The sequence below is a fragment of the Gigantopelta aegis genome, chromosome 3, assembly GCF_016097555.1.
Source record: "Gigantopelta aegis isolate Gae_Host chromosome 3, Gae_host_genome, whole genome shotgun sequence".
Taxonomy (NCBI): domain Eukaryota; kingdom Metazoa; phylum Mollusca; class Gastropoda; order Neomphalida; family Peltospiridae; genus Gigantopelta; species Gigantopelta aegis.
In genome coordinates this window covers 26,405,730-26,426,915 of record NC_054701.1, presented here as the reverse complement: position 1 = coordinate 26,426,915, position 21,186 = coordinate 26,405,730, and the positions used below count along the sequence as shown (strand labels likewise).

Sequence of the window (21,186 nt, the reverse complement as noted above, 5' to 3'; positions counted from 1 at the left end):
AAGACTTGCAAAGTAGATGTGATGTTGGTTAAGAGATCATAAGAGAGCTTAAAAGAGCTTAAAAGAGCTTGGTAAATTGGTCTCCAGAACTCTGCTGAATATCACACACAAGTTGTCAAACCATTAAAACTTGTAGCTTTGACCTTGTGCCTCCTGCGTTTCTCTGGTGTCCATTGAAGCAGCTTTTTATACTGGTCCCATTAGACTTCAGTGTTTGACTAATCAATGCCATCTCATTTGGAGTTTCATGAGCAGTTTGTATTCTGTGAAGATGGGCAGGGTGTGCGGCTGGTACTGTTAATCTATAGATTTGACTCCCAGTTGTGCCTGGTATCGTGAAAATACTTAGTATTCTCTCTATTGCATTCATTGTTCAATCGGGTGAAATGAAATGAGAATTATTGTTGCGATAGTAGAAAAAAGAGAGTGTTTTATTCAGACTTTTCTTTGATTTATTGAATTAAAATCGTTGCATGCACTTGCTTGCTGACAAGCTAACGATATTCCACCAAGATTGGTAATGGTGGGATTTAGCTTAATAGTAGAGCACTCGGTTGAGTTATTGAATTAAAATCGTTGCATGCACTTGCTTGCTGACAAGCTAACGATATTCCACCAAGATTGGTAATGGTGGGATTTAGCTTAATGGTAGAGCGCTCGGTTGAGTTATTGAATTAAAATCGTTGCATGCACTTGCTTGCTGACAAGCTAACGATATTCCACCAAGATTGGTAATGGTGGGATTTAGCTTAATGGTAGAGCGCTCGGTTGAGTTATTGAATTAAAATCGTTGCATGCACTTGCTTGCTGACAAGCTAACGATATTCCACCAAGATTGGTAATGGTGGGATTTAGCTTAATGGTAGAGCGCTCGGTTGAGTTATTGAATTAAAATCGTTGCATGCACTTGCTTGCTGACAAGCTAACGATATTCCACCAAGATTGGTAATGGTGGGATTTAGCTTAATGGTAGAGCGCTCGGTTGAGAATATATGGGTCATATAATAGAAACTTATCAGTGAATCCAATAGGTTTTTCCTTCCCAGCCAGTGTCCTTTAACTGGTATCTCAATGGCTGTGGTATGTGTTTTCCTGTCTGTGGAAAAATGCATATAAAAGATCTCTTACTGATAACGGAAACTGTGTTAGGCATCCAACAGCTGATAATTAATTAGTCACAGTGCTCTAGTGGTGCTATTAAACTAAACAAATTTTGGTAATTAAATGTTGTTAACAGCTAGTACAAGAGTCAAAACAGACTGACCTGCTTTCTTGTCAAATAATGTACCTTGGACTTAATGTTTATTTTACTAGCCATTATTTTGTTTTAAAATGTTAGAAGTATATCCTTGTATCCTGGCAGAAAATATACATTCTTTACAACAACCAGTCCCCTCCCACTGCCCTAAAAAACCCGAACAAAAACCAAATAACTATGAAAGTCATACAAAAACCTACCCCCCCCCCCCCCCCCCCCAAAAAAAAAAACCCAAACAAAAACAACCCCCCCCCCCACAAAAAAACCCTGAACAAAAAAAAAAAAACCCAACAAACAAATAAAAAAAATCCTAAAAAAACAACAACTACTAAACATGGTGAATCTCACATGTAAGAAAATGTTATATCTTACTGGGATCCAGTAATTTTGAACATCTATATGTATACGCTATCTACATGTACATGTACCTACATGTACATGTACCTACATGTACATGCATGTATCTATCAAATTCTAGAAAGCAAAGAAATAATTGTTTTAATGGCACTGCTACATATTGTTTATGAGCAGCTACTACCAAGTCTTTTAAAGTGATCATTGCAACAACCGGCCTCGGTGGCGCAGTGGTTAAGCCATCGGACTACAGGTTGGTAGGTACAGGGTTCGCAGCCCGATACCAGCTCCAACCCAGAGTGAGGTCTTAAGGGCTCAATGGGTAGGTGTACGGCCACTACACCCTCTTCTATCTCACTAACCACTAACCAACTAAAACTAACCCACTGTCCTGGACAGACAGCCCAGAGAGCTGAGGTGTGTGTGCCCAGGATGGCGTGCTTGAACCTTAATTCGATATAAGCACGAAAATAAGTTGAAATCAAATCAATCATTGCAACACCTAACTACAGAAAGATGAAACCAATTATTATGATTATGATTTCCAATAGAGAGGAGACAGCATCACAGATTTTTTAGGTTAGGTGACAGGTTTTAAACTGAGAAATGTAAACCTGTGGGAAATAAAACAGTGACAGAGAAATTGTTACAGACGTAAATTTAAAATACTTGTATATTTCAAAACATTTCTTTACTTTATAAGCTTCTAATCATACACTAATTTCCTGCAAACAAAGTTTTCAAATGTTAATTATATAATTATTCCAGTGATTAGCACACAGCTATGGGTTTTTTTTCTGATGGCTGTTTTTAATATTACTCTCTATTGGTGGTCATATTTTTTGGATTATTCTTGTATTGTCACCACTTTCTTCCACTTTGTCGTTAATAGAAAAATGACCAGATTGAGTGTGTTTCCTGAGGAATAAAATATTTTGATGGGATGCAAATGAACATGCTGGTTCATCCAATTCCATGGCTGACAGATGGGCTTGTGCAGGCCAATTCAGATTAAAACTCTTGGACCAATATTTGCTCTGTCTGAAAGCCGCATGACAAAAGATGCAATAAACTGACAAGTCATTAATCTAATGGAACCGGGTCTATTGATCAACTGTTAATGGTTGCGTGACATGTAGCTGCCTTGAGGCAAACTGCCTGCATTTATTTTCGAACTCTGTGTGCCATAAGTAAATAAGTTTATTTCTTATGCAAGATGGAATTTGTTTATAGCACGATTAGGTAACAGTAGGTTGATCAATGGACAGTTTGTATAAACACGGATATGATTGTTGACAGTCTATAAAAAGCTTCATGAAAGGCTTTAGCTACTGTACATGTATGTGTTGGAAAATGTTAAAGGACAGTAATTTCGGGTATGAATCATATGTTTAATAACAAATTTAAAAAATGGCATTCAGTTGCCAGGGTTTTATTTCTAAAATTTGACTTGACACCCATGGCTTTGAAATTGGGAATTTTAGCATCGTTTTAACAAAAATTGGGAATTTTCTGTTTCATTTCAAAAACATCTTATTAAGCCAAGTTAGAATTAAAAAACTAATGCTATATATATGTATATGCATGTACATGTGTTTATTCAAATAAATATATCTATTGTGCATTACAAAATGTTATTGGGGAGGGAAGGTTTGTCAAGTGAATGAGATTTATATTCAGATTGGGAATTTTTTACTCTAAAATTGGGAATGAAAAACGACATAACCTCTGTAAAATGGTGGGGAATGGTGTCCATTATCGGAGTCTAGAAACATAGGTGATAAAACCCTGGTTGCATTATACTCATTTATAATGGCATTTTTCTTGTTGATAAATCCACTTTGATCATTCAAGATATATTGTGGTTAGGTTGCATCAAATTGGTTGAAATTCTTGCGACATATTTGGTCGATCTAAAAAAAAAAAAAAAAAAATAAAACTTGTGGTATCAAAAAGGAAAAGAAAGAATTGTTAAGAACACCTCAACTTAAACTATGGCTATGTAGTGTCTAACATAGGGTTATTTCAATATTTGGTTAATAGAGGAAAATAGAGGAAACTCACTTCTGCCACGTATAGGCTAACCTTTACTAATAAAGCAGGAAAGGATCATTTATACCCATCGACAGGACCATACTTGTAGTGTTAGAATATTTGAAGCAAAATTGGGAAACTGACAGGGATAAGAATACAAACAATGTAATTAGTTATCTCAATTTAACATGGACTATCCTTGAAAGAACAATTTTTAATCTTAATAATAGTGCAAACTTTTATACAAAAGATGATGCATCTCAGATAAGTTTTCTTGTCAATTACGTAACTGAAGATGATCTGCCATGATTATTTCTACTAGTTGAAATGGGTGAAACAGCCAATATTTTGTCTTTTGAAGGGACCTGATGTACACAGTTCCAATCATTTGTATATACTGATAGTCTCAGCTTTGTCTTGTACAAAGGTTAGACTTTTTATATGCTAAGAGTTCTTTTGCTTTTTACTGGGGCATATATTGTTTTTTATTGGTGTTGTTGGGGACATTGCCTGAGTAATTGTGCTGTACTATATTGTAATAGTTATCCCAGTAGACTGAACAAATGCTACATAACCCAATAGACCTTAACCAGAATGCTGTTCTAACTGAAGAAAGAAGGAAGGAAGGAAATGGTTTATTTAACGACGCACTCAACACATTTTATTTACAGTTATATGGCGTCAGACATATGGTTAAGGACCACACAGATATCAAGGAAGGAAACCCGCTGTCACCACTTCATGGGCTACTCTTTTCGATTAGCAGCAAGGGATCTTTTATATGCACTATCCACAGACAGGGTAGTACATACCATGGCCTTTGATATACCAGTCGTGGCGCACTGGCTGGAACGAGAAATAGCCCAGTGGGTCCACCGACTGAGATCGATCCCAGACCGACCACGCATCGAGCGAGCACTGGGCTACGTCCCGCCCTCTTCTAACTAAAGAGACTAACTGCTAATTAATTTCACGTTTGGTACAGGCATACCCTTTGAAGTTTTATTGTCTGCAGTGATCAAAGAGATTTAATAAGGTTTTTGTTAGTTTTCAATATTGTTATCAATTTTTTCCATTCTGCCTAGGACACCTGATGTTTTTCATGAAATGAAAATATTCATCGTCATCAACATCAGTTTGTTCAGTAATATTATACAAAAACATAATCAGCACTTCCTTTTATGTGAAAGTTGTAAACAGTAAAAGCTTTATTGCACAAGAGTTTGCCATAAGCGTATAGTGATTGATAGCACTGAAGCATAACGATCGCTTAGTGTGATCATGCAACATTTTTATTGGATTAGTTTCATCGCAGCACTTTTATTGATCAGCACTGGCTCAATACTAATGTGTGTTTCATGTGTGCCACACTTTATTACAGCAATATTAATCCAGTCTTGCGTTAAACTTTTTGTTCACTTTCCAATTTTCTCTATTTTATGGTCTCAGAATTTGTCTATTATCCGAAATTTGTTGCTTTGATTGCCAATGATTGATGGGTTAATGTCCAGACTAGCTTTCTAATGAGGAAGACCAAGACCCTTTTGAAATCTGTAATTAGTTTCCAAGTGAGTCTTCTTGTAAGATCATTAGGACAACAAATTGTATATTTTAGAAAGTAACACACTAGGTTTAAGAATGTACATATATAGTCTTAATATTTGTTGTTTGTGGTTAAGTGAAGCCTTCTATTTGTTTATCACCTGATAGTCAATGCCTTCTATTTATTTATCACCCGATAGTCAATGCCTTCTATTTGTTTATCACCTGATAGTCAATGCCTTCTATTTATTACCTGATAGTCAATGCAATAAAACAATTAAAACAATAAAACAATTGTCCAAGTTTGCATTATGTTATGAAAATGAAGTCCATCTTCTCTGTAATAATTAATATTAAAACCATACTAAATGTTTTTTCTGAATTTATATTTTATTGATATGGCTTTATGTTAAGCAGAAAGCTGGTTCCCTGAATTTGAGTTCGATTTACTCCAATGGTAATGATTTTTTAGTATTAACCTAATTTTTGACAAAACACAATAATGCATTACCATCTTGACGAAGTCTTATTTTGTGTGTACACATACAACAATTTTTAATAACATGTTGTTCCATATTTTAATCCAAGCACATCATATTGAATAAAGCTAAATTTTATAAGATATTTTAATGTAAATGCTTTGTTGAAAACAACAGGCTTCCCTTAACATAACTGTTAATACTAAGAAAGAGGGGTAGAATAAAAACACTTAAGGCAACACCACATGACATGAGAATAGCCACAAGAATAGCTGACTGTGACAAGACAAACATTACGATTTCATCTGTTCGCTATGCAGTTGGTTATTCTCATATGAGGCACTGGTTAAGTGTGGCATTGCCTTTAATAACAAGCTGCCTATCTCATCTCAACAGAGTAGGTGATAAATTTAACTATATGCATCGGCATAACCCGAAACAGTATGATCAGTCTGGCACCAGTGATACAATGGTTAGACTACTGGATTTACAGTTGATGGGTTCAGATTCCAGCAACAGACTTCAGTCTGTTGAGTGAGGGGAGGGATTCAGCTCGGTCGGCTGAGTGCTCGTTTGAGGTGCTTGCATCGCAGGATCGGACCACCTCGGTGAATCCATTCAACTGATTGGTTTTTTTTTCTTGTTCCAACCAGTGCATCACAACTGGTCAAAGGTCATGGTATGTGCTTTCCTGTCTGTGGGAAAGTGCATATAAAAGATCCATTTCTGCATTAGGAAAAATTCAGCATGTTTCCTCTGATAACTACATGTCAGAATTATCAAATGTTTAACATCCAATACCTATGATTAATAAGTCAATGTGCTCTAGTGGTGATGTTAAACAAACCAAACATTTTTCTTTCTTTTTTGTTGTAATTTTCAGTTGACTTCAGTCCAATCAGGCAAATTGTTAGAATAATTTAGTCAACCTCCACCCAAACCATTTGTTGCAGACAAGCCTTAACATAGAACCTTGGTATATACCTAGTCAGTCACAACACCAAGTATTGCAGCAAATTATTTTGTCTTCCTACTGAGAGACGCCATATAACACATCCAGGTGTCACTGTAATACAGAAACATCTGTGTCTAGAAATCCTGTGATAACATAATTATAATTTGCTCTGTGAAAGATTTCACAGCAGTTTCAGTTGTGAATGGACTGCAGAGTTAGAACAATCTCATGACCAACACGTGTATTATAAAGATTGAACTCAATATACATACATACATACATACAGTCAAACCTGTCTTAAGCAGTCACACATTGGAATAAATAAAAGTGGCCACTTAAGACAGGTGGCCGCTAATTACAGGTTGCCACATATAGAGTCTTTAAAATGTTTGTAGTTGTTTCTTGTTTTACCATCTGTACTGCTAATTTACGAATGTGTGCTTCACAGTTGACGATAAATCAACTTTTGACATGTCGCCTCCAGAAATAATGCAAATGGAATGTATTAAATTAACAATTCTCAACAAGTTTGTTTTCTTTTTCAATTTAATTATTTAATTTCTACTTCATGCAGTGTATTGTTATAGAAAGTAAATCTACATGTATCAAATGTAGCCTGCCAAGAGGCAGTTAGATGCATTCCAGAGTATACTTTCTCAATTGATACACAATTGAGATATTGGGACTGAATGGGTACAATTATTCCTGAAGGTGTGAAAATCGGTTATTTGCTGCACCTTATCGCTGTTGTTAAAATATCTCTTTTATATAACAGTAAACATTTACTGTGGTCGCTTAATACAGGTATTTTAGCGATTTGGAATCCAATTTAGGTGGCCGCTGGCCGCGTTAAGACAGGTAACCGCTTATTACAGGTGCATTTACATTATAAATTGTTTGGGAGGGAAACAAGTGGCCGCTTAAGGCAGGTGACCACTGATTACAGGTGGCCGGGGAAGGGGCTATTTTGTTTGGTAGGTAATTGGTTACCTTTCTAACTTTAATCACCTCAAACATCTCACTGCCACCCATTAGTAAATTTAAAATCAACAACCAACCTTTGCATAATCAAACCAATTCATTGGGTCTTTTTCAGGTTCTTTGCTCCTGGATTATTTTTATTTGTATTGTTTAGGTTATGTGTGACAAATTGATATGTGAAGTATTCTTTATGATGAGTAATAAATCTGAAGTGAATGTACATTTCGACAGTTTTCATAAATGACCGAAAAATATTACTGTGTGCAATATTTTTGCCTGCATCATTGGTAAAATTTTACTGAAACAATATTTAAAAGTCGTCTGTATCAAAACTTACTAATATAATATCATACGACATCGGAAAAGAATGACTAAAATGTCTACCAGCCCTTAATTACTTTGTTATAAGTATATACAGACCCCTACATGTACACTGTGTCATACCGGTATTTAATATGTGTAATGTTAACCACACATAAAATTTCAGATTTGTGTATGAAAGGAAGGAAATGTTTTATTTAATGACACACTGAACACATTTTGTTTATGGTTATATGGTTAAGGACCACACAGATATTGAGTGAGGAAACCCACTGTCTCCACTTCATGGTCTACTCTTTTCGATTAGCAGCAAGGGATCTTTTATATGCACCATTCCACAGACAGGATAGTACATACCACAGCCTTTATTACACCAGTTGTGAAGCACTGGTTGCAACAAAAAATAGCCCAATGGGACCAACGACGGGAATCAATCCTAGATTGATCGCGCATCAGGTGAGCGCTGTACCACTGGGCCCCCCAGATTTGTGTGTATAGAGTCATGTTTTTGATATAATTAATTTAATGTTTTAATGTGAAGTTTAAATCTAAATACAACTTGTACTGTTGGCACTGACCACAATCTGATATGTAGCCAGCAGGCTTTGTGATCTTTTTATAACTTAGTTCACACATAAATATTTGATGTGGACAGACAGTGTGAGAAGATTTGCTAGATAATTACTTTGTTTGGGAGATTTTCATTTTGTTTGAGGATTTACTTGATTGATTGTCTATCACGGCAGCTTTTTTCCCCAATAACTACAGTTTTATCTTGTGTATTATATTTTTTATATTTTATGCAAAGAAATTTCTTTTAAATTTTCCAAATAAAATATGAAGATAGTTTCAAAGTTATGTTGTAGCTTGATTCCCGATCTGATCATTGCAATGTTTGTTAGTCTTAGTGACTGAATCAAGGATTCTGATGAAAAGGTGCAGGACTCATATTTTCAAAGCTATCTTAGCCTACAAAATCGAAAAACCATCATAGGGTGTGATGTCACTACAGCACACGCCATAGTGACGTCAAAGCTTACAATGATTTATGATTTTGTTATGATTTTATGATTGTTTCGAAAATACGGGCCCTGGTGGGTGGGATCACTCATAGTTTTAAGATATAAAATTTGTACTACTCACTATAAAACTAAAATATTGTGAAGTGACAAGGCTCAAACTTAACGATGACAATTGACGTAGCCAGGATATGAATTGCCGTAGGTCAGAGGCTTTGCCAAAGGCAACCATAAACTCAGTCTTTCTGAGTAATTTTACTCAGCTAAAATGCTACGTAATTTTATGTCGGTTCAAGGTTGTTTTTCACAGACCTCTACAAAATTAAATTGTATTTATTTTCAGATCACCATCCAACCCAAAACAGAAATTAATTAAAAGAATAATTGCCCTTGAAGGTGATACAGTGAGGTGAATATGAATTTATTTGGAATCAATTTGGTTGACAGGATGGCAAGAATGCTTTGACAGGGTGGTCTTTTTTAACATTAATAAACTATTGTGGATATTAATATATCAGAGTATATACAGTATGAGTTTTGATGTTAAGGGGATCAAACATTAAACAAATAAAGATTTTAATGTCCAAGCAGTGATATTGACTGTATTATATACATTTGTCCATCCCATTTAAATGTTTTATTAAATATTTCAGACAACACTAATCTTTCCAAGTTTGCAGAAGAATTCAGAATTACAGAATTACAAGTTTACAGATGTAAACAGAATATATATTTTTTTTTTAGTAAACTTTAAGATTCTTAAAACTCTGGACCAAATTCTTTGAGGCCCCCTTTTACAAGTTTAAATTAGATTTATTTAAAAATTAAAAGAAAAAGATATAATTAAAACCCATAACTTCTCAACCCAAAATTTTGGGACTCGTATATCCTAAGGCAAAGACTTGTTTAATCATGGCTATTAGATGTTGAACATAGTCATTGTGATTTGATGAAAAAGCACATGGCTGCCACCAAATAGATTAGCAGCAGCCATCCCTTAGGACAATACATGCTGAAGCCTTTGATATGCCAGCTATGGAAACCAAGTCAAAAGTGGATTTTTTTTTTTTTTTGCAACCAATTTTCCTGCTGTTTGTTATTTTTGCAATAAATATGATTTTTATAGAAACCCTTCAGTTTTCCTTCTAAATGAAGCCATAAATCTTGCAATCTTTAAAGTTTTGTTTTTTTTCTCTTCCAGAACTCGGTCGTATCGACGTTCTGTGCTAAATGTGCCAACAGGACACTGCTGGGTGGAAGGAGACCACCATGAATACAGCATGGACAGCAACTTCTTTGGACCGGTTTGTGCTTTCATGTTTTCGTAATCCAATAAAGAAAGTGTGCCTTTAAAAAAAGTGCTTTACATACTGAATTTCTTAGCAGGTTAGCTTTTCCCGTCAGTAGCTGAATGAGGGAATTTTCACATTCTTTCATACACTAATACATTTACTAATTCAACTTACTAGTTCAACATTAATGACTAACTTATAAACAGTCATTTTATTAGTCTGAAATAAAGAAAATAGCTCAAACAATTTCTTTTGTTTTCTTAGCATTGCCGAAAATAGTGCAGAATTGAGATTTATGCAGTTATGATCATAGTTTTTTTTTTAATTCACTTTATATTTTTTGGACCAATCCCATTATTTATAGCAAAAGCATATTTACAGATTGGAATTATTAGTGTATGTAATCAAGTGTATGTACAAACCTCTTCATGCAATCATCTGTCTTTAGATACCACGTTGTCATACTGCCTTTAGTGGCTACTTAGCACAAGCGTAACTGTATTACATATATTCTAAAATTAACTTAGCTGAAAAAGAAACTTTAAAAAAAAAAAAAATCTTGTTGAGGTAACCCTAACATGCAAAGACTAATAAATTTCTCTCTCAAACCCAAGACCTCGACCAATTCTCTTTAATCCATGTGTTTGACGAAATGAGTTTTCTTTTAGCTTAGTCACCTCTTGCCTTGCTGACGTCACTGCCTTGGTATCTTATCTAACAGTTAGATTAGTTGCTCACCTTTTCTCGGTGCATCATGTGTCTGATAACCAGTACAGATGTATGACCAAGCTAAAACAAAATAATGTTCTGCTAACACCAAACATTACTGCTTTTCTCAAAAGATACTGAGGATGTTGTGTTTGTGGAGTTAATTCTATGAAAACCAATAACTGAGTCAAATACTATCTAAGACACATTATTGGTCTTTTTTTAATTTTATTTTTTTTAATAATAATTAAAATAACTCTGTGGACTCATTTGCACTGGGTTATTCTGGTGTGGATCAATACATCACGTGAGATTCTCTGTTGTTTTGATTAAAAACAATTGTGCAGAGACCTGATGAGTTCATCTGAGAACTGGGTCGTGGGAATTTTGCATCAGGACAGATGTTGTATGCTGCATGATCCCTCAAAACCTGATCAGTTGGCCTTGATTATTTTCATATCACATTATAAAGCAATAAAGATATTCTGTGTGAAAAAAAGTGACTGACCCACAATTAGAATTTGCAAACACTACACAGATAATCAGATACACCAGAAAGAATGAGTTTGGGTTAATGTTTTATCATATTGGATTATTTTCATCTCACATTAAAAAGTGCTAAAATATTCTGGGTGAAAAGGTGACTGACCCACAAGAATGAATTTGGAAAAACAACACAGATAATCAGATAGACCAGAATAAATGGAGTTCAAGTTAAATGTTTTATCCATAGCATATCAATTAAATTGCTCACTTTATTAGTACTATTAAATAAATCATTATTGTAGCTTCATCAAAATAAAAGGTTTATAAGGATAATTGTAGGTCTTCATCAGTATATCTATATTCTAACATTACTTTGTTTTAAACAAGACCTGTAACCTTGGCCTGCTAGAAAATAATTCCTTATATTCACAGGTTTATGCAGAATTGATAGAGGTGGGGGTGGGGTGGTAGGGAGAAGGTCATGAATATATAATTTGCTTAGACTTTGTATTTAATTAGAAGAGTAACATATCTAATTGTCCAGAATTTGCAAGGGACATGGATCCTCCCCTAGTCCCTCCAGCCACATGGTTATACCAATTCTTACTCTTGATGGCCTTTTATTCTGTATCTTTTTTTTTATTTAAACTTTTTTATGTACCATACTAAATTAGTGCTAGACATTTGGAAATTCTGTTTTCAAATATTAAATTTAATATTATATCTTTGTTATAGATATTAAAATCACCAAGATAAACCCATCCTCTTTGAATCTGACAATGAAAGGAATGTATGTTTTAATGACACCTCTGCACAATGTTTAGTCAGAGGCAGTTAGATGTCTAACAAATGATGTATGTTTATCACCCCAATTAGTGCCCTATCAAAGGTGATGGTATGTATTGTCCTGTCTATGGGAAAGTGCTCATAAAAGATTCCTTGTTGCTTTTCAGTAATAATAGCTTTTATGCTGGAAGCCGGTGTTCGCTTCCACAAAGTGTCATATGTTAGACATAAAAAGCCTTGTTTAAAATTAATTAATTGTGATCAAACAAATATCCTTTTCCTTATTAGTCGGGATATTTTATTTATAGTTTTGTAACTGATAGATAAGGAATATCAAAATGGCAGCCTCCTGACTGCAGTTTATTGTGGAAGTCATAGCATGAACTACCATACATCGTCTGATTTTTTTGTTTTTTTATTTTGTTTCAGGTTGCTCTTGGAATCATCAGTGCCAAGGCTTCCCACATTGTGTGGCCACCAAGACGATGGCAGAAGCTGGATGTCATAGAGACCTGTGATCGCTTGTATAAACATGAATTCGTGGACACTACAGAGATTGATAGTTTGTAGCAGATATTAAACTGCTTGTGTGAACATGAATTCTTGAACACTTTAAAGATTGATAGTTTGTAGCAGATACTAAACTGTATGAATGTGGATTCTTGGACACTTCAGAGATGATGGTTTTTAGCAGATATTAAACCGTTTGTGTGAACATGAAATCCTGTGTGAACATGAAATCCTGGACACCACTGAGATTGATAATTTCTAGCAGATACTAAACTGTTTATATGAACATAGATTCTGGGACATTACAAACATTGATAGCAGATATTAAACTGCTTGTATGAACATGGATTTTCCAACATTAAAATACTTTTGACAAGTTATCTGGACATTACAGATATCACAGTGTGTATCAACTAGACATTATGAATGACTGACTTATGACTGTTTGTGTGAATTAAGACTGCATGTGTGAATCTCATTTGCTTGAGTTAATTGATCTTGTAATATATATGAAAGAATGGCTGCTGATAAGAATGTGGACTCTTTAATATTAGAGATACATGTACCATGTTGATAGTTTCGGTGTCTTAAGAATTTATACTAATTACTGTAACTTACCTTACAGATAAATCTCATTTAACTGGTAAATTCTACTAACCAGTCCTGTACATACAGAAATTTAAAACTTTAGGTTCAATATAAGTAAAACACAGAGCCATTTCTTTTGAATATACCGTATTTGACCAGAAGTTAGCCCATGTCTTTTTAACAGCGTTTAAGAAATTAGGCCCTTATCTGTAAATAAGCCCCCCTCCCTCATCCTCTTATCACAGTAAATACAACAAAAATGCAAATATTAAACACAAATGTAACATCTTGTACCATGTTTTGGTGTTTTTCCATTGACAAAATTGTGCGGTATCTGTTCATACCTGCACACTTTTGAAACCTCCCCTCTCAAGTGCCGAGAGACCCTTGATTGGTCAACATTTGTTTACGCCTATTCTTAAACTTAGCTTTTTCTTTTTTAAGTTCTTGTAACTCAGAAAAGTGAATCTTTGGCAGTTGTACATATACTTGAACATTTTTCCGTTTCATTTGCCTTTTGGTTTCCTGTGAAACTATCTTGTTCATTATTTGTAGCAACTTTTCATCAGAAATATTCTTTTCATCTGTGAACTGATGAATTTTCTGATGAACCACATCATTTGCAAGTTCAGTCTGCACACTATGTAAAAAGATGGATTGCATTAACTTTGGATTGTAACTCAGTTCAGTGTGATTTTCTTGTGCTGCAAATTCCACATGCTGTCGAAGATCCAGCGCCTGTAAGAAAAACTCCTACGGATCCTTTCAGAGACCCTGGGTTAGGTTGCAAAGCTCTTAATACAACTCTGTTGCTTTTTTGCTTTTTTTTCATGGAAATGAGGATGCAAAATTCCTCAAAACTGAACAACAGTTAAATCAGTTCTACCTTCTAAATAAGTTTTCAGTTTTGTCCCACAAACAGTTGACCGTTACTACCTATTTTCAAGTCCACTCTCCATTTGATGTACCAGGCTACTGAATGAAATATCATTTTTCCCATCACTGATCTGACCCATTATCTAAAATTCTTTCTCAGAATTGAACACTTTTCGAAATTTAAACCTTTGTTCTTCCACTTGATTGTCCATACTGATATCTTCTGACTTATCTTTGGGCTTTTCCTTGGAACTGTCTTCTTTCAGCATATCTTCAATCAGAAGAACTGCTGTACTGCCACAATCGTCTTTAGTTATCTCCCAAGTCAAGATACTTTTCAATCAACCATATCACATCCAGTTGACCGAGTGACTGGATATCCTTTGTTGAAAGTGAAAGATTAGTGACCTGAAGAAGCTTCTTGATTGTGGCGCTGTAGAGTTTTCCGCATGTACTTCAGTTTTGTCGCTGTCTGGAACTCTGTCTTTTGGACAGTCCAGCCTTCCTGGTTAAGATTTGGAGAATACTAACAAGCTATGAGGCAATACTGTCTATCTTGCACGAGTGAATTGATGTTGTCCTTCCCTAGCCTTTGCCTTTGGCAAGTGAAGGACAAATTCAATTCACTCGTGCATGATAAACGGTATTACCCAGTAGCGAGTTGGGTATTCTATTTATTACCTTTTTCAATATTTATCATTTTATGGAAGATTTTCGAACGATACTGTTGTTGAAAACAAGTTTGCAAGTTAAGAACAAGAGACAGCGTTGCGTCATAGCTGTGACGTACATATCGCTGATGAAGTAAATTAGTTGTTAACATGACTTGAAAATTGTATCTGGTGGAAGAAATGTTTTTTTCTTTCCCTAGGGAAAGATCATTTTTCTTTCCTCACTTCTCCCTGCCCATATGGGTAATAAATGTTATCATGACTGGATGTGGCAGCTGGCCAAGTATCCATTAGAATGAAGCATCCATCCTGGATGAGCCCCCAAATTGTTGCCCCAAGGTTCATTGTGGTGAACTGAAGAATTGAAGAAAAGAAAATAAAGAATATGATGGATGAGATTCTTTTTAATCTCTGTACTCTACAACATGGTGTCGGACAAGATGGATGTAGATGCTCTCAAAATCTCGATTGTGTTCAAGCGAAAACATATTCTGGGATCGAGTTCGAGTGAACATTATTTATAAAAAAATTTAGGGGTGCCTGTTTTTCATAACAACATAACCAGATTACACTACCACATTGTCAGGGATAACACTTTCCCACTTAGAGAAGACGTCCAGAACTCTTTTTTTTCCATAGAAGTGTGGCAGAGTCTGTATGAATCTTTAACTGTATAACTTCTAGGGCCAGAAGAGTTGTCTAAAATGCCTTTGGCATATTGGCCAATTGATTTAGAGTATTTTTTAACAACAAATTCCCTTTACGCTGAACATGTGGACAGTGTCATTCTGCAAGCTTGCACTTTACATAACTTTTCTTATCGGAATCCAGCCATCACATTATACCCCATCACATTTGATTGATCATGAAGATGAAAATCACAATTCCATAAATGGTCAGCTAAGCAACATAGTTTGCTTCCAATGCAACCAACCAGTAGTTGAAATGTAAGTTGCAAAGCAAAACTACAGCAGTACTCATTGACAAAATAATGCAGTTCTTTTGGTGGTGTGTCCTGGTGATTGCTTAATATGTTGTCTATAATCACGTATGTGATGAATACTATATGACAGAGATAAATGTGTATCTCAAACTTACATCAAGATGAAAAATGTTGGCCTGATCGATATAAATGAACTTGGAAAAGAAAGTTTTTCCAGCAACCAGCTATGCTTTGCTGGTACATTTTGATGCCCAATTCCCCTCAGTGGTGCTTTCTGAGCCTTCCCAAATTGAGTGCTTAAATCTTTCTCTTATCTTCCTTGCTGAAAGCAAGCTTATTGTTTATCATTACACACGTCCAGGCTATTAACATGATCATCTACAAATACCTGGGTTTTCTTTTCAAGGAAATATTTTGCAAGCTTTGGTGTTGTATAAAAGGTATCATTACACAGCAATTACCTGCTGACCTCTGTCCCGGGTATTAACATGATCATCTACAAATACCTGGGTTTTCTTTTCAAGGAAATATTTTGCAAGCTTTGGTGTTGTATAAAAGGTATCATTACACAGCAATTACCTGCTGACCTCTGTCCCGGGTATTAACATGATCATCTACAAATACCTGGGTTTTCTTTTCAAGGAAATATTTTGCAAGCTTTGGTGTTGTATAAAAGGTATCATTACACAGCAATTACCTGCTGACTATCTGTCCCGGGTATTAACATGATCATCTACAAATACCTGGGTTTTCTTTTCAAGGAAATATTTAGCAAGTTTTGGTATTGTATAAAAAATATCTATGTATAAAAACAGTATAGGGATATTTTCAGTAACCAGATAACTATCGTGATCTTCTACGTCGGTATCAATATTGCCTGTGTAGATTATACTGTCCAAATTAATGCCATTTAAGGTAGAGCGAGTATACGTGAAAAAGTGTGACCTTTTGGTACGGATATACAGTGTGAATCCCAGTCATCCCTTGAACAAAATAATAGACTTACCAATGCAAATGCTGAGCTGCTAACCCATCAGTGCACCCATCAACTGATACAAAGTATATATATATATTTTTTCAAATCAACAATATTATCCATGAAATGAAAAAAAAAAAAATGGACATATTAATTAAATTTTTGTCAATGAAATAAAAATAAAATGTCAATTTCAACTTTCACAAACCGGAGAACAGGATGTCGCCCCCTTGCACTTCTTAAGAAGGGCATTGGACAGCTCTGTATCATAGCATTTTCCTGCCTTGGTCTTCAGAATCATCAGGGCCTCCACTGTGTCTGGCCTATTGAAGAGTGAGAGTCTGTCTAGTTCTTCCTCACAATACTGAAGATTCTTTCACAAGTATCAGGATAATCTTTAGCACGATAGTGGGCAGTGACTTGAACTTTAACTGTCTGATTCTGATTTTTCAAAACTCACATGCCCACACACGAGCACAGCACACCCTGAAAAGTTACCTTATATTTTCTTGCCTCTTGTCAGTTCCAAAGAATGATCATTGAATGGATTTGTGTTTCATTAGTGTTTATCTTAATATGCCAAACAAGAAATCCTCATTCCAATTGGCGTAAGTCTTTTTCATTCCAGTTTGTCGGGGAAAGGCATTGGGGATGATGAATGAAAGGCATTGGGGATGATGAATGAATTTCGAAATCATATGTCAAATAAGGCTTTGACTTACTTATATGCTAATATGTACTCAAGATAATATACCCTTCCACAGATTCTTTTGCAGCACTATCTAGATATCGTTTCTTGTAATGGATATGCTCAGATAGTGGGATTTGTTGTCTCTCAATCGGTGTCTTAAAGGCTGCTTTTCAGTGTGAGAAAGTCAGAGGATTCCCAATTAATATCCCAGGTTCTGGCGGAAGAAGCTTCTTTAAATTAATTTTCTCTGCCAGAATTTTCTATCATGGCATCAATCAAACAAACATGCCAGTGATTTTAATGACGTGAACCCATAATGTTCATTACCATCGCACCACTCGTGTTTCTCTGTTTTCTTTCGGACAAGTGGCTTCTGCTTTCATCGTCAAGAAGGAAATAAAAATGGCAGAAAATACACACTACAGTAATTCGGCTAGGATATGTTTTTGTTTTGAAGATTACAAAAGACAGAAATAAACAGAAAGAAAAAAATAATTTAAAACAAACCTAATAATAAAAAGTAAATAACAAATAAATAATATTTCATATTTGAAAATAAATTAATAATAATAAGCAAGCATTGACAGCAGTTTTTTCACAAGCAATTCCCCCTGTATTAAAAGTAATTTGGAACCTTTGGCTATAACCTGGCTACCAAGTCTGAACTTGTTGCCAACACTAAAGACTGAGAAAAAAATAAAAAATGCAAACATGCCCTCCTCCACAATTTATTTTTTTATTTTATTTTGTTGGTGATAGTCATAATAAAATACAGTTGTGCATCCCCATTCCATTGTCAAACGACATGCCAAAGAAAGGCTTTGACAGATAGGATTTGTGCTGAATCACCGTTTAGCATATTTGCTGCAACTGCTGCAGATTTAATCACCCACTTGAATCTTTTTCAGTTTAGTGTCCACCGTATCGACATTCCCAAAGATTGCTCTCTCAGCAAAATTAATTCTGGGCAACCGGCCTCGGTGGTGTCGTGGTTAAGCCATTGGACATAAGGCTGGTAGGTACTGGGTTCACAGCCCGGTACAGACTCACCCAGAGCGAGTTTTAACGACCACCTCTTCTTTCTCATTAACCACTAACCCACTGTCCTGGACAGACAGATCAGATAATCCAACATTAATTGGATATAAGCACAAAAATAAGTTGAAATGAAATGAATTCTGGGCAGCTGGTAGCGATTCATTCAATCAGAAATATATATCCGTAATTTATCTCAACTTGCACCTTTGGATTTTTAGCATGCATGCATTAAATTCATTAATTGTATAGCAGAATTATATACCATTGTACTCTGTTTTTCTTCTTATTAATTTTTGTTTTGCGATATTTTTCTTGTGTGGTAGAAATCAGAGTAGTTGACTTCTTGAGAATAATCATTCAGTTTATTAGTACTTATGATCGTAAAAACAATGCACAAAAATATCTAAAATGGATCCAATGGCAAAGTCTATCCTTAGTCAACTCTTAGGTGTTACTGGCATACTTAAACTAAAACTGGCAAACCCTTGGACATGTGACATTTAAAGTTGTTTAAATTTCATACAGATTACATACATTTTTGAACGGATGAAACAAATTACATATACATGTACATGTAGTCTCATTTAACATGCGCTCTTGCGAATACAAGTTTTCATCTCCTAGGACACGTTAGTATGGGACACGTTAGTATGGGACTGGTTGATGGAACTAGTTTTAAGAGATGTCTATTGCTGCTCTAACAAATGACATATACATGTACATGTAGTCTCATTTAACATCCGCTCTTGCGAATACAAGTTTTCATCTCCTAGGACACGTTAGTATGGGACACGTTAGTATGGGACTGGTTGATGGAACTAGTTTTAAGAGATGTCTATTGCTGCTCTAACAAATGACATATACATGTACATGTAGTCTCATTTAACATCCGCTCTTGCGAATACAAGTTTTCATCTCCTAGGACACGTTAGTATGGGACACGTTAGTATGGGACTGGTTGATGGAACTAGTTTTAAGAGATGTCTATTGCTGCTCTAACAAATGACATTATTTTCATGAGAAGGCAGGACATAGCCCAGTGGTAAAGCGTTTGCTTGATGTATAGTCAGTTTATCAATCCCCAGTGGTGGGCCCCACTGGGCTATTTCTTATTCCAGCCAGTGCACCACGACTGGTATATCAAAGGCTGTGGTATGTGCTATCCTGTCTTTGGGATGGTGCATATAAAAGATCCCTTGCTACTAATGGAAAAATGTAGCGGATTTCCTCTCTAAGACTATGTCAAAATTACCAAATGTTTGACATGCAATAGCCAATCAATGTGCTCTAGTGGTGTTGTTAAACAAAACAAACTTCTTATTATTATTCTTATGACTCCTGTTATACCATAATGTATACAACAAAGTCGCAAACAAATATATGTACTATGTAATCAATGAAGACTGCTACAAAATGTACAATAAAGTGCAGTGTTTCAGTCTTGATACCACATCATATAATTATAATTAATTCTAGATAATAACTGTAATCACTCTGAAATCCTGTCAACAATATGTCATTATTAAAAACATATATTGACCTGCCAGTAAATGGACATTGGTCATTTGAGATCTTCAGTCCAAAATGTAACAGCAAATACTGGAGCTTGTGACTTGAGAAATAATGTTAATCTCCAATATATTTTCCTACAAATGAAATTTGTACTCCCTGGTAGATGTTTCCTTCAAGAATAGATGTTTTAGTTTTTATTATTGAAATGTTAATTTTGGTGAATGTCCTAGTGGCCAAGACTGGATTGTTTGTACCACTGCCATGTGAATCAAAGCAGATTTTAAATGCATTTTATTTGATTACGATTATTCTTAAATGAAAATTGTATCTGTACATTTGTCACATATTTAAAAAAGAGTTAAATTAACATTCGCTGTTTGTTAATAAATACATGTTATTGTTACATATTGATAATAAAGTGATCCTTTTTTTATGTAATTTTTTTAATTATTATTTGTTAGTAAAATATTTACTGAACATAATATAGGATGATCTAAAGCATGAAAGAAAAAATTATATTGCAACTAGCATACTATTTTCATGTGGATGAATTTTACATATAGTTTTTCATGGATAGCACAATGTGTAACACAGCATTTCATACATAGTGAATCACGGTTTGCAACATTGTAAAAATCTAACTTACTAATTTGTATCCAAAATATAGGCTTCAGTGGCATATTGGACTTAGTTACAAATCTGGCAGGTTCTTGAGTATGTATTCCAAATTCATTCCAGTGCTGGCTCCAATCCAGAATGAGAGCACCGCTAGCATCAATGGGAAGGGATGACGTACACACGGTTTCACCAACTTATGGTTACATCTACCAAGTGTATCACCCCACTGAAATATTACCCAGCAGACATTAAATGTTTTATTTAACGACACACTTAACACATTTTACTTATGGTTAAATGGTGTTGGACTTGTGGTTGAGGACCACAGATATTGAGAGAGGAAACCCGCTGTCGCCACTTCATGGGCTATTCTTTTTTGATTAGGAGCAAGGGATTTTTTATATGCACCATCCCATAGACAGGATAGTACATACCATGGCCTTTGTTACACCAGCTGTGGAGCACTGGCTGGAACGAGAAATAGCCCACCGACGGGAATCGATCCTAGATAGATCGCGCATCAGGCGAGCGCTGTACCACTGACCTAC

General features: G+C 35.3%; 1 protein-coding gene across 2 annotated transcripts in view; it reads left to right on the top strand.

Moving 5' to 3' along the window:
• The window catches only part of LOC121367777 (mitochondrial inner membrane protease subunit 2-like), a 90,913-nt gene extending 70,460 nt beyond the window's left edge, over nt 1-20,453 (top strand). Inside the window, exons 3-5 of one of the 2 annotated variants that reach the window (XM_041492141.1) lie at nt 9,287-9,352; nt 10,145-10,247; nt 12,645-20,453. In XM_041492141.1, the coding sequence (XP_041348075.1) occupies nt 9,287-9,352; nt 10,145-10,247; nt 12,645-12,785 (310 nt within the window). In that variant the 3' untranslated portion in view covers nt 12,786-20,453. The remainder of the gene's footprint in view (nt 1-9,286; nt 9,353-10,144; nt 10,248-12,644) is intronic. The other variant, XM_041492142.1, reaches the window with a different exon arrangement.
• Nucleotides 20,454-21,186: the final 733 nt, after the last annotated feature.